At 36.8% G+C, this 13,677-nt stretch overlaps 1 protein-coding gene across 4 annotated transcripts in view; it reads right to left on the bottom strand.

Annotated features, from left to right (window-relative positions):
- The window catches only part of itgb5 (integrin, beta 5), a 44,068-nt gene that overhangs the window by 8,286 nt on the left and 22,105 nt on the right, over window positions 1-13,677 (bottom strand). For all 4 annotated transcript variants that reach the window (XM_079821275.1, XM_079821274.1, XM_079821276.1 and 1 more), the window contains one exon: window positions 2,231-2,453. In XM_079821275.1, coding sequence (XP_079677401.1) covers window positions 2,231-2,453 — 223 coding nt within the window. The remainder of the gene's footprint in view (window positions 1-2,230; window positions 2,454-13,677) is intronic.

Raw genomic sequence — 13,677 nt, 5'->3', positions numbered from 1 at the left:
CAAAATAAAAGTATTGATTTCTAAAAAAAAAAAAAAAATCTAACTGACCCCAAACTTTTGACTGATAGTGTTGATATTATCAAAGTACTGCAATTCTTCACTGGAATGTAGCAACCTCCATTAATATGTAGTAAATTACATTTTATGAACAGGAAGTTCCAATTTAAAGAAACATAAGGATGAATCACTGCAAAAAAGAGCATAACAGTATGCTTTCGATTTCAATATGCAGTACAAATTCAAATTCCAATTTTTTTAACAATGACGTATAAACTTTTAACCCTCTGGGGTTCTTCGGGTCAAAAATGACCCGAAGCGTTTTATAAAAATTGTTTAAAAATCGTAGCTTCATCGGAATGGTCCGAAACTTGATGATTTAATTGGTACTTGGTATATGAACACCCAAAAAAATCGGGGACAGGATTTGAAAAGTCTAAGTGGTGAATCTCTAAAACATCAAGAGTGCAAAACAGACACACAAAAAAACACACACACACACACACACACACACACACACACACACACACGTGTGTTTTTGTGTGTATAAGTGTGTGTGTGTGAGTTTTTTGCACTCTTGATGTTTTAGAGATTCACCCCTTCACTGTTGAGTCCTTTTTTTCTGCATCCTGGCTGATTTGTAGATTGTATGCACAAAAAAACTCTTTATTTTCATATTTTTGCCAATTTCCCATTCCCATTCACCCGAAGGTCCTGAGTGTGACTATTTTTTTTTACGACCACTTAGACTTTTAAAATCCTGTCCCCAATTTTTTGGGTGTTCATATACCAAGTAACAATAAAGTCACCAAGTTTCGGACCATTCCGATTAAAGGGTTAGTTCACCCAAAAATGAAAATTCTATCATTAATTACTCACCCTTATGTCGTTCGAGACCCGTAAGACCTCCGTTCATATTCTGAACACAAATGAAGATATTTTTGTTGAAAGCTGATGGCTGAGAAAGGCTTCAGATAGGCCTCCATTGGCATTCAGTACACTTATACTCCCAAGACCGATAAAAGGAACTTAAAATGTCATTACAAAGTCCATCTCACCACAGTGACTCTACAATAATCTTACGATGCGACGACAATAGTTTTTGTGCGCAAAAAAAATCTAAATAACACCTTTATCCAGCTTGTTATTGCCTTCCGCGTGTGCCTCCACGACGCATGCGCGAGAATATGACGTAGCGCCGGGGCTCGGGATTCCATGAAATGCCACTCTAACCCCATTTTGAGCACTACGCCGAGACCTAAAGCACGATCAATGTAGAATCCAACAGCTGAGATACGTGCGTCTTCCTCTGATTGTAAATAAATCACTTCTGGGTCATCTGTCCGAACGCCGGATCTGCGTCATATTCTCGCGCATGCGTCGTGGAGGCACACACGGAAGGCAGTAACAAGTTGGAAAAAGGTGTTATTTGGATTTTTTTTTGCGCACAAAAACTATTGTCGTCGCATCGTAAGATTATTGTAGAGTCACTGTGGTGAGATGGACTTTGTAACGATGTTTTGAGTGCCTTTTATCCGTCTTGGGAGTATAAGTGTACTGAATGCCAATGGAGGCCTTTCTCAGCCATCAGCTTTCAACAAAAATATCTTCATTTGTGTTCCGAATATGAACGGAGGTCTTACGGGTCTCGAACGACGTGAGGGTAAGTAATTAATGACAGAATTTTCATTTTTGGGTGAACTAACCCTTTAAGCTACAATTTTTTTTTTAAATGTATAAAACGCAAGATCCACAATAGTGGTAAAAATGCTCAATGTGTCCACCGGATGGCACCGATCTCATTTAAAAAATTGTTTTCATGAGGCCTAGGCTCTGCTCTAAAATGAAATACAGCTTTAATAAAAAAAAAATGTATTAAAAAAAAAATATATATATATATATATATAATTTTAATGTGTACACACACAAATGTTTTATTATATTAAATAGGAAAAAATGGTTCACAATTATTGCATAAATATTAATTATAAATCATAAAATGATCTCAAAACACCAAAAAAGAAAAGAAAAAATATTATTGAACAAAAATATATTTCATTGATTTTACTCAAAAAATGTTTTATCTTAATCCCGCCCTCCGGGTCATTTTTGACCCGTAGGTCCTGAGCGTTACCCATAAATGAAGAACCCCAGAGGGTTATAGACAGCATTACATTAGAAACATTGGAAAACATAAATACTTAGCTTTAGTTAAGTTAAGTTAGTCTCATACCTCTTTGTTCCACAGGCATCTGGACAGGTGGGACATTTTTCGCACGTGTCCCCAAATGCCCCTGGCTCAGTGCACTGGCACCGCCCACACACACAGCTGCCCCGCCCGCTACAGATCTTTCCGTCGTCTGACACACAGGAAGCCGTCTCTGTAGAGCAATTACAGTTGTCTCCAATATAGCCAGCATGGCATTTACACTCACCGCAGTGACATTCCCCATGACCTGGAAAACAGGGAAAGATAGGTTCAGAATAAACTTTATATCATTTGTGACATTGTAAACTCTTATTTTATGTCAAATGGCTGGCATGTGCAAAAATCCTGCACTAACAAATGTGGTCAACTCACTGGCGTCTAAACACAAAGACCTCTCAGAGAAACGCATAAAACTGTACACACAAATACACACATTGAGAGTTTGCACTGGACCATAATTTACTGAAATGAATGGAAACACAAGAATTCCACATTTCTGTCACTGCACACAGATGACCGCTGTCTACTTCTCCCACATTCTCTGAAGTCTCTCGGTCCACGGCCGAGCACATTCCAGTGGACTGATTACATGCAGATCTCCTCATTCCAACACTGAGGATTCTTGGCATGTGTCTCGATCACTGAGTGTGAGCAAAACTCTCTGTGTGTTGAAGCAAATGTGCTTAACTAGTCGCTGTGTGAATGACCCGACTGAAAAAGTATATTATGATGTAGTAGAGTACAATGCGAAAACGTGAAGGGTCTTACAGCGTAAAAACAAAACACGCTTTCAAGGCAAAACAGCTGTGAACAGATTGAAAACAGAGGTGAACATTTGGTGTGGCATCAGCTGCCACTGCAGCCTCAAAGCAATGATTGCACAAGAACTGGAAAATGTTGGAAAAATTGAGCGCACATACTCCAAAGTTGCAGTATTGTCCTTATGCAGTCCAAAGAGATCTCCACATTGTGTTGGGCATATTAACTTGCAGGAAAGATGATCTGCTTTAAAAGTAATAGTGACAGAACTGTCATTTATGAGTGAACTATTTACTATACATCCTCATGTCGTTTGCGTCAATTTATTTTTTTCCCCGTAGAAAGTAGACATTTTCTGTAGAAAGAAGTCTTTCAGTTCACAGTGACCAGAGGGTGTTAAGCATCATACAAGCAGTGAATACGTTATATACTCTACTGTCGTCTGGCAAGAGCTGCTTCAAAATTCTTTAAAATATTTGTTTTCCAAGGAAAAAATAACAGCATATGGTTTAGAATAATATGGGGGTGAATACAGTACTATTCAAAAGTTTGGGGTCAAAATGTGTGGGTTTTTTTCCTTCTTTTTCTTTTCCATTTTAAATTAATGCTGTTCTTTGGAACTTTCCAATCATTATAGAATCCTTTAAAAAAATATCCCAATTTCCACAAAATATTAAGCAACATAACTATTTTCAACATTGATAAAAATAAATGTTTATTGTCATATTAGAATTATTTCTGAATTAGAATGTTATTAGAATAGTGTGACACTGAAAAATTCTGCTCAATTATATTTTAAAACATTACAATTATTTTATTATTTAATTTAAAATGATTTGAATCATTTCTTTTTCACAACTTTACCGTTTTCCTGTATTTTTGATCAAATAAATGCAGCCTCTGTGAGCTTGAGATACTTTTTCCTCTCAAACTTCTAAATGGTACTGTAAATATGGGAAAAGTTTTGGGCGAAGTATTACTTTAACAATAGTTCCTCTCACTTGCTACTGATAAGAAACATGAACTATGGGAGATGCTTTTTTGAAACTTCATCTCATGAGAAAAGTATGAAGTTACATGACACTCTTAGAAATGATCAAATTTGACTACATATGTGAGAAACATATAGTGAGAGATGAGGTGTTTGATGTACACACACACACACACACACACACACACACACACACACACGAAATGGGTACTAAAACTGTCTATTGAGGCCATGCTGGTCAGCTCCCACACAATAAATTTTTCATCGTGGTGCGGCCACAGCAGAACTAATACAATCCAGGAATGTGTAACCACTGAATTGTTCTCTGACAAACACCAAGTTTTCCAGAGATATAATACACCTTAATAAAATGCAGCGGTTCCCCATTTATTTTAAAGAGAACAACAAACGTCCATTAAAATCTGTCTTTCTAACAAAGACTAATAAAGTAATAGTCCAAGTCTGTTAGGGTAATGGGAGTAATATAAGGAAGAAAAAAAATGTCCTGCTAGTTAAATATAATTTGCCACGCCTTAGGGTGTATTCAGTTTGAGACAGTAAGCACATAGTACACCTTCCCAACTGAACACCTTTACTGAATGAATGACCCTCTGAACAAATCTGGAATGAACAAAGACGCGTTGTGGCGTGTTCCCCACACCTGCTTTCTAAAGATGTGTGTATGTGTGACGGTACGGTTACTCTAAAATCACTTTTTTACCACAGACATTCAGAACTCACAGTCTTCATATTTAATGCACTGAGCTAATATCAAGTATCATTAATACTTGATCATTAATCATTAATATCATAATATCAAGTCATTATGTAAACACAAATAAAATAACACATGCTAAAGAAATCAATGCAGACCTGCTCTCCCAGCATCCCCAAATACAGTCTTTTATTTAGGTCACTGAATAAATGTGCTGTTGCCATGCCAGAAAGGCAGATCCATGTTTGAAAGCCTCAGGGGATGAGCCTCAGCCCATTTCTACCACATCCACAGTTAAACTCGACAAATTCACACATGAGTGAGTCCAAAGTCACGCAAGCACTGAAATATGTCAATTACTGTCGACCTCAAGTATCAGGTTTATTTAAGGGTGCAAAGTTTCACAGTCAACACAGAGTCTGTGCTTGTAAACTGCAGTGTTTGAATATGGTAAACTTGAGCACTAGTCTTTGTGAAAGGCATAGCCATTCTTATGTGATGAAAATGTCCTTTTTCCTGACATTAAATTACTAAAACATGAAATAGATTGAGATTAACAAATCAGACAAAATGTAAAAATTTAATAAAGCAAAGGCTGGAAGTGACCAATCTAAATGTCTGTTTTTTTCTAGTTTCTTGTACAAACAACATATTACCGGCGTTGTAATCATTAACAAAAAAAAATTGTCTTTGGTCATATTTTACAAAAAAAAGCTGAAATAAAATAAAATATAAATATTAGATAAAAACAAATGAAAATTAGAAATGTTGCCTTGGCAACTAACTGAAACAAATAAGTTAAAGTACATTAGTTTTTAACTGCTATTTATTATTATTATTATTATTATTATTATTATTTACTGTTAATAGCTATTAAAATAAATGTAATAAAAAAAACTCAAACTAATAAAACAAAAACACATTACAAAAATTATTTTAAAAAAAATTAAAATTAAAAACTTAAAAGCTAATTAAAATTATAAATCAATACTATAATAATACTACATACAAATTCAGGTATTCAGTGTCAAATATGTTGAGATAGATATATATTTAATCTCAACATATTTGACACTGAACACATTTAATTGTTTATTTCAACAAGCTGGATTCCAGACCTGAAGAAACCATTTGTCACTGACTGTACTGCTATTGGTCAACTGATATGCTGAACCTGACCTGTCCTATGTGATAAACACCTTTTTAGCCTCTGCAGTCTCACAGGAAGTGTAGATCCAGCTGCTGAAGCAACATTCCTCTTCATATTGTAACACTCCAGATGAGCGCTCATTTCAACTTTACTCAAATCATTTAAAATGAAATGCTTGAGCTATTCTAGTGTATCATAACATTCCTCTCAGTTTATAGAGGAGAGCCACTGAACTATGTGTCTTCTAACACCAGAGGGAGATACCATTACATAGAGAAGACTATGAAAGCTTATGGGGTCAATGTGAAGTGAACTATGAGAATGTCTAGCTGTACTTGAACAGAGTGGTCGGTAAAATAAAAACTACTACTACTACTACTTAAATTCCCTAGGCATACAAAGACAGTCGCACACCAGAAAAGGAGTGTTTACTCCAAAACAGTGAATCTAAAAATCACCAAACTGCCAAAATAATGGACAAAGTGACGTTGATAAGTTGGCGCAAACTGAAATCTATATTAGCTCTCTACAAAGCATATAGACTTTTCAAGCCACAGAAAGACAAATGCAAATGTTTTGCTGAAAAATGCACAATACACTGTCATACAGTCTAGGCTGTAGTCATTAAATACATTAACAACGGTTTAATGTAATTTAATGTAAAATGATGTGAGTGGCATTGTAAGTGATACAATGAACGGTTGTCCATTGGATACAGATATTCAAATGTTTTTATTTTAATAAATGTAATATTTTTTTTTAAAGATTTAATTTGCATTGTTATAGTCAAGAAAAATTCTGCCTGACAGCCCAAGTGTTCCTCAGATCAGTAAACTGACCAATCAGAATAGATATTTAAAAAAGGCAATACATTTTTTTATATCCAAAATGCAGCCAAAAATGAGAAGTGAGAATTTTTTTTAAATGTATTTCTTGCACAAATAATCAACTATAAATCAAATATATTACCTCTTAAACCAAAAAGCTTTTAGTATGTCACTTACCAAATATCAATGAAGTCCAAATTATTAAATAAACGAAAGATTGAATGACAGGGCTTCTACAAATTTGCCACAAGGAAAAATTGGAGGAGTTCCTCTACTAAATGATACTGATAGCACAACTACCACAACTAAAATGGACATCAACAAACATGTATAAATCAAAGATCAAACTAATAATGCCTATTTGGAGTTAAACTACAGTGTCAGTGTGAAGTACAGCATCTAAAGATATAACCGTTACCAAAACATAATTCAAGACAGAACCTAATGTTACGCTGCTTCTTTGTGAGCATAATGTAGTTTGTGAGAGTGAAAGAACTTGCAGACTGACTTCAGATCAGAGTTATAAAACATGGTTTTATATGGTCATGGTTTGTGGTTTGTCAGTCTTTCTTGTGGTGGCAAATTAAATAGATCCCCTACTTTGGATCTGGAAAAAACACTGAAAGCCCTGTAATCATTGGAGTGCAGTGAGAGCACAGGGTGTGCAACCTATGCCACGTCCCGGTTCCACCCAGTGAGGAAACCCCAGCAGAACACACTTCTGCTCCAGGGGCATCTCACTTCCCCGTCTGGAGCTGTGAGAGTGAGCCATTTCCAAAAATGCTGATCAAACAACAGGCAGGCTACTCAATATCTCAGCAGTCTGTACTCAACAACTCACAAAAACATGTCACCACAGACTCAGTGGTCATTCTTCCTTCCCTACGAAAGAAGAAACAAACAAGTGCTGCTGAAAAAAAAAAAAAAAAAAAAACTGTGAGTAATTCATAACTAGAATGTTCAAGGCAATAAAAAAAAAAAAAAAAAGGAAACGCTTTCAAAACTACCCATTATAGAGCCAAAAGGAGCTGTTGTGAATGACAAAGGATAAAGGAGAATTTAAAAACTAAATTAGACTAATACTGACCCAAGTTTGGTGATGTAGTATTTAAAGACTTCCATGTCCTCTCTGAAAAGAGTTTGAGTATAAGTGTGAGATTGACCACAGAGACACAACATTATATATCCGGAGACAACACAAGGACGCCATGGTCTTTAAAAAGGGTCATCCAGTTTTTACAGGCCTCTTTATCAAGCGCTGATCTGATAAAGTGTGTTAAACACATAAACACAGCAATGCTTCCAGCACTTCATGCATCAATTGACCAGTTTTCTCTAGGTCATTACTATAGCAAATAGTACAATATTACATTACTATATATATTTTTAAGTCTGTTATACACCACAAGGCTGCATTAATTGTATTCATATTGATTGATATTGTGAAATATTATTAATTAAAATAACCATTTTCTATTTTAATATAATTAAAAAAGTTATTTATTCCTGTGATGATAAATCTGAATTCTTCAGTCTTCAGTGTCACATGATCCTTCAGAAATCATTCTAATATGCTGATTTGCAGCTCCAGAAACATTTCTTATTAGAATCAACGTTGAAAAGAGTTGTGCTGCTTAATATTTATGTGAAAACTGAGATACGTTTTTTCTTTAGTAACATTATAAATGTCTTTACTGTCACTTTTGACCATTTTAATGCATCCTTGCTGAATAAAAGTATTAATTTATTTTAAAACTTACAAAAATGACAGTACAACAGTCTGTCCTAATGACCAGAAACAAATCTGAACTGGTTTCAGTGTCAACAAAGCCATAGATTCTTCTTGTGTGTGAATAATGGACCCTTATGGAAGATGCCAAAACCAAGCTAACTGCCCCTTGCTTCTTAATGTTTTTAAATCATTTCAATGCCTTATTTTCGCATGTGATATTTCTTTTGTGGACAGCACGCAAAATCAATATGTTGTCTGCCTTTACTTTGCAGAAACAGCGCGTTTAGCTTAAAAAGTACAACTCATCTGTCTATAAAGAAACATGTGCAATGCAAGTATGTAGGCCAAGACATGGCAAGCTGCCTCTTGCAGTTGTGCCTCTCGAGTGGTGATGAAGTCTTGGCAGTAAAAACAGAAGGTCTATAGATGCCTGACATGTGGTGTCTGTTCTCTGTACAAGATTCCTTAGTAACCAGGAAACCTCATTGTATTCCAAAGAGAATAAAATGCGTTAAAAATAATGGGGAAATAACTCTCACATGTTTCTCCACTAAATGAGCACATCTGAACTCTGGTGCAGAGCAGAGAAATTATATTTAAGATAATTAGTGCAGTCGGAAGTTGTGTCTCATGTGACTGGAGGGTAACATCTCATGCTCCAGTGACAATAACAATTACAGAGTAGGCATACAAGATAAATACAGTTTTCTTCTGCTACACAGTCTTCTGACGCCTTTTAAATAAACAGGTAGGCCAAGGACAACAATGCACAAAGTAATGTATAATACTTAAAAACATGAACAGCTCACTATAGTTTGGGCCTGCAGTACAATTATACGTTTTCTACTCAGGAACAAGCTAATATGTTTCTGTGCATGCTTCACCACTGGTTTGGTTTGTAAGGTTTTGCACTAATTACGGTTTAATGAACTACATGTTTCTGCTGATCTAAAGCACACGTGTGGGAATTGCAAGGGCAATAAGCCAACCCATGTCTTGAACTTAAAAACATCTATAAACCAGGTTAAATGAGAAATGCATAACAGTTCTGGCTTGTCTGAAAAAAAATACCAGACTAATCCCATGCCTTTAAAACCAAAGATAGAAAGACAGTCTAGTGTTTCTCTTCACAAAACCCACTATCTGCTGAGACAGTGTTGTGTCCACAAGGATAGGCAGACTTTGACTCATCACTAATCTTACCCTTGCCCTTGCATTCCAAAATTGGATGCACAGAGTATCTTTCCAGAGGAGGTTAAGCACATTCAAAACAGCAAAGCCATTTTTGTGCAAACAATTCATAAATACGGTGCTGTAAAATGCCTCAAATTGTTGTTAGGATGTCTGGTTACTGTGTGTTAGACTGTAACGATAGACTAGTCAACTTTTCCCAAATGGTACCTCGCATGGGAAAAAATCTATATCCTGTTACAATTTGTTGCCCAGAACAGGTCACAAAATTAAAGGCGTAGTAATCCCATTGTAGCAATGTGGTCACTTAAAGACAGATTTGAAAAGCAACTAAACAAGACCAAGATGAATAAGTTCGGGTGTGTTTTCCCAACCCTTGAAGAGACACACAAAGTGACAGATGAGATTTGTTTTTTAGCACTGACTGATTGCAGTGTTCTGGTACAGTAATGACACTGCAAGACTTCAATCTGCTCTGATCCGACTGCAAACTAAAAGAAGCCTGGACTATTATCACATTTTAAAGACTGCCTCATGCAAATATTTATAAGTACTACAAAAATCTTTTACATATTCACTCAGTAATTCACATACACTTGGTCTAAAAGATGATGTCGAAAATTGGAATTTAATACATTTAAATCTGGGTCACTAATATTAATAATAAAAATAAATAAAATACAATAAAAACTGTTTCTATAAAATACAATTGATGCATTGTCACTGGTGGTCCCAGACTTTAGGACTTCACTGTATGCATCTTACTGTAAAACACACTTTGCACCAGGTCAAAAACACATCTTCAGGGTATGTATTCAAAATACTTTCACCAAAAGCATCATGTTAGTGTCACTCAAACCACCGCACAAATCATGCAGTGACTTGCAGAAAACATCTTCATGAATCCATAAAACCTTCTGTTTGACAGCTGTCTCAAACTCATATCTGCCTCACAGGGAAATCCTGTTTTTTTTTATTTTTTTTTATAATAAGCTATTTTTAATCTTACATCCTACTTTAAATACCAAGTAGCTGAGATTTGGGGCATGAATGTACATGCAACATCCATTCATAAGGCATAATATTTCAAAGGATGGATATGAATAACTGCAAACAACCTATAACAAGTAGCTTTTGACATTGTAATCTTTTGATATGTTTTGTGTAAAGGCTTGGCATTTAAAGTGTGACAGAAAAGTCAGTCAGAAGCGAGGCAGGAACCATGGGAGATGGTTTATTTGTTTAGCATGCTAATCCAGGTCCCTGAGGCTTCTAGACTATCCACTTTCCATCCGGACTGGGTTTGTTCAACTAAGCTTTTCATTTTGCTGGTGCATTTAGGTATGGTTTTCAGAGAGTAGAGCACATCTGAGGGATTGAGTCTAAGTCCAACAAACTCCACTGTTTGTTAAACTGCAAGCAGAGTCTATTGAGTTCAACAGAAGGAAACTAAAAACACGATTTTCAATAATATTACCCATGAAAGATACTTCAAACTCCAGGACTCTGATCCCCATAGAAATGCTATGCATCTTGCTGCCACATCAAATGAGTTCTGCTAACAAATGTGCTCCAATCTCAAATCAATAGACTAAGGAGTGAGCAATGACCTCAATTCCAAAGTCCCATTTTGCTTATGGGCTCTTGCAGCTCCATTGTTCAACACGTGACCACATTGTAAAGTGTCCCATAGGACACAACATGACAAGCACTTTTCCTGCATTTATGATAATAGTAAAGCAGTGAAGGTCTTGTCTGTTTGTTTGCATCTAAGGTCAGTGTTTTGCCAGGTGCTGATGTCATTTACTGAGTTAAGAGAGGATTCAGGGGTGTGGAAAGAGAAACTCAAACAGACGTCAACGGTCTGTATACAGTTAGAAAGATGAGTTGGTGGATAATGTTCTGTTCGCCAAAAGTTAAATGGAACCATGTTATGTGCAAATTACAGCATATGTTTGGTATTCAACATACAACGTCTCATCTGCTCCATGCTAACGCTAATAGAAGCTAACATCTGAAAGTATAAAATAAACAGCTTCAAAAACAGCCAGGTGTCTAAAGTATTTCTTGGATGGACTGCAAATGGCTTTGAGAAAAACAACATATAAGACCACAATAACAAACATCTCTCCTGAGATGTTATTATAAGTTAGTGACAACTGTTTGAAAGCCCATACATAATTGTATACTGCTTGAAGTGCATGAGGCTAACAGATTGACATGTTTTTCTCAGGTTAAGAAAATGAATGTTTTTGATGAGGTTTGTTCAAATTTGATTTGCGGTCTACACACACACACGCACACGCACACGCACACGCACACGCACACGCACACGCACACGCACACGCACACGCACACGCACACGCACACGCACACGCACACGCACACGCACACACGGTCAGTAAGACTTTTTTTATGTTTTGAAAGAAGTCTCTAATGCTCACCAAGGCTGCATTTATTTGATCAATAATACATTAAAAAAGAAATATTGTGAAATATATATTATAACGGTTTTCATACATTTTATGATATAATTTTCTCTCTCTTACATTACATTAATTGATGTATGATCCATGTAGTGTTTAAGATTATATTTTGTTGTAAAAGTTCTGTGTCAAATCACTATTAGAGTGATTTGGGTTCTCTTTGGTGAGATTTCCATTTTAGCACATATACATATACACTCACCTAAAGGATTATTAGGAACACCATACTAATACTGTGTTTGACCCCCTTTTCGCCTTCAGAACTGCCTTAATTCTACATGGCATTGATTCAACAAGGTGCTGAAAGCATTCTTTAGAAATGTTGGCCCATATTGATAGGATAGCATCTTGCAGTTGATGGAGATTTGTGGGATGCACATCCAGGGCACGAAGCTCCCGTTCCACCACATCCCAAAGATGCTCAATTGGGTTGAGATCTGGTGACCGTGGGGGCCATTTTAGTACAGTGAACTCATTGTCATGTTCAAGAAACCAATTTGAAATGATTCGAGCTTTGTGACATGGTGCATTATCCTACTGGAAGTAGCCATCAGAGGATGGGTATTAATGTGGTCATAAAGGGATGGACATGGTCAGAAACAATGCTCAGGTTGGCTGTGGCATTTAAACGATGCCCAATTGGCACTAAGGGGCCTAAAGTGTGCCAAGAAAACATCCCCCACACCATTACACCACCACCACCAGCCTGCACAGTGGTAACATGGCATGATGGATCCATGTTCTCATTCTGTTTACGCCAAATTCTGACTCTACCATCTAAATGTCTCAGCAGAAATCGAGACTCATCAGACCAGGCAACATTTTCCAGTCTTCAACTGTCCAATTTTGGTGAGCTCGTGCAAATTGTAGCCTCTTTTTCCTATTTGTAGTGGAGATGAGTGGTACCCGGTGGGGTCTTCTGCTGTTGTAGCCCATCCGCCTCAAGGTTGTGCGTGTTGTGGCTTCACAAATGCTTTGCTGCATACCTCGGTTGTAACGAGTGGTTATTTCAGTCAAAGTTGCTCTTCTATCAGCTTGAATCAGTCGGCCCATTCTCCTCTGACCTCTAGCATCAACAAGGCATTTTCGCCCACAGGACTGCCGCATACTGGATGTTTTTCCCTTTTCACACCATTCTTTGTAAACCCTAGAAATGGTTGTGCATGAAAATCCCAATAACTGAGCAGATTGTGAAATACTCAGACCGGCCTGTCTGGCACCAACAACCATGCCACACACAAAATTGCTTAAATCACCTTTCTTTCCCATTCTGACATTCAGTTTGGAGTTCAGGAGATTGTCTTGACCATGACCACACCCCTAAATGCATTGAAGCAACTGCCATGTGATAGGTTGATTAGATAATTGCATTAATGAGAAATTGAACAGGTGTTCCTAATAATCCTTTAGGCAAGTGTGTACTTGCTTTAGTGTATAGACGTAAGTCAAGGCTGCAACAGCTAGAAGCTATCCACATTGGACGTGACAATGATCGATGCAAATCCATTTTTTCCTTCATATCAGAAGTAGCACGAATGCTTGGAGTACTACATCATAACTAGAATGGGGCATCACTTTTCGGTCAGGAATTTGTGTCGCACCGCATCCAGTGTACACAGC

The sequence above is a fragment of the Gobio gobio genome, assembly GCF_949357685.1.
Source record: "Gobio gobio genome assembly, chromosome: 7".
Classification (NCBI taxonomy): domain Eukaryota; kingdom Metazoa; phylum Chordata; class Actinopteri; order Cypriniformes; family Gobionidae; genus Gobio; species Gobio gobio.
This window is presented reverse-complemented; position numbering and strand designations above follow the sequence as displayed.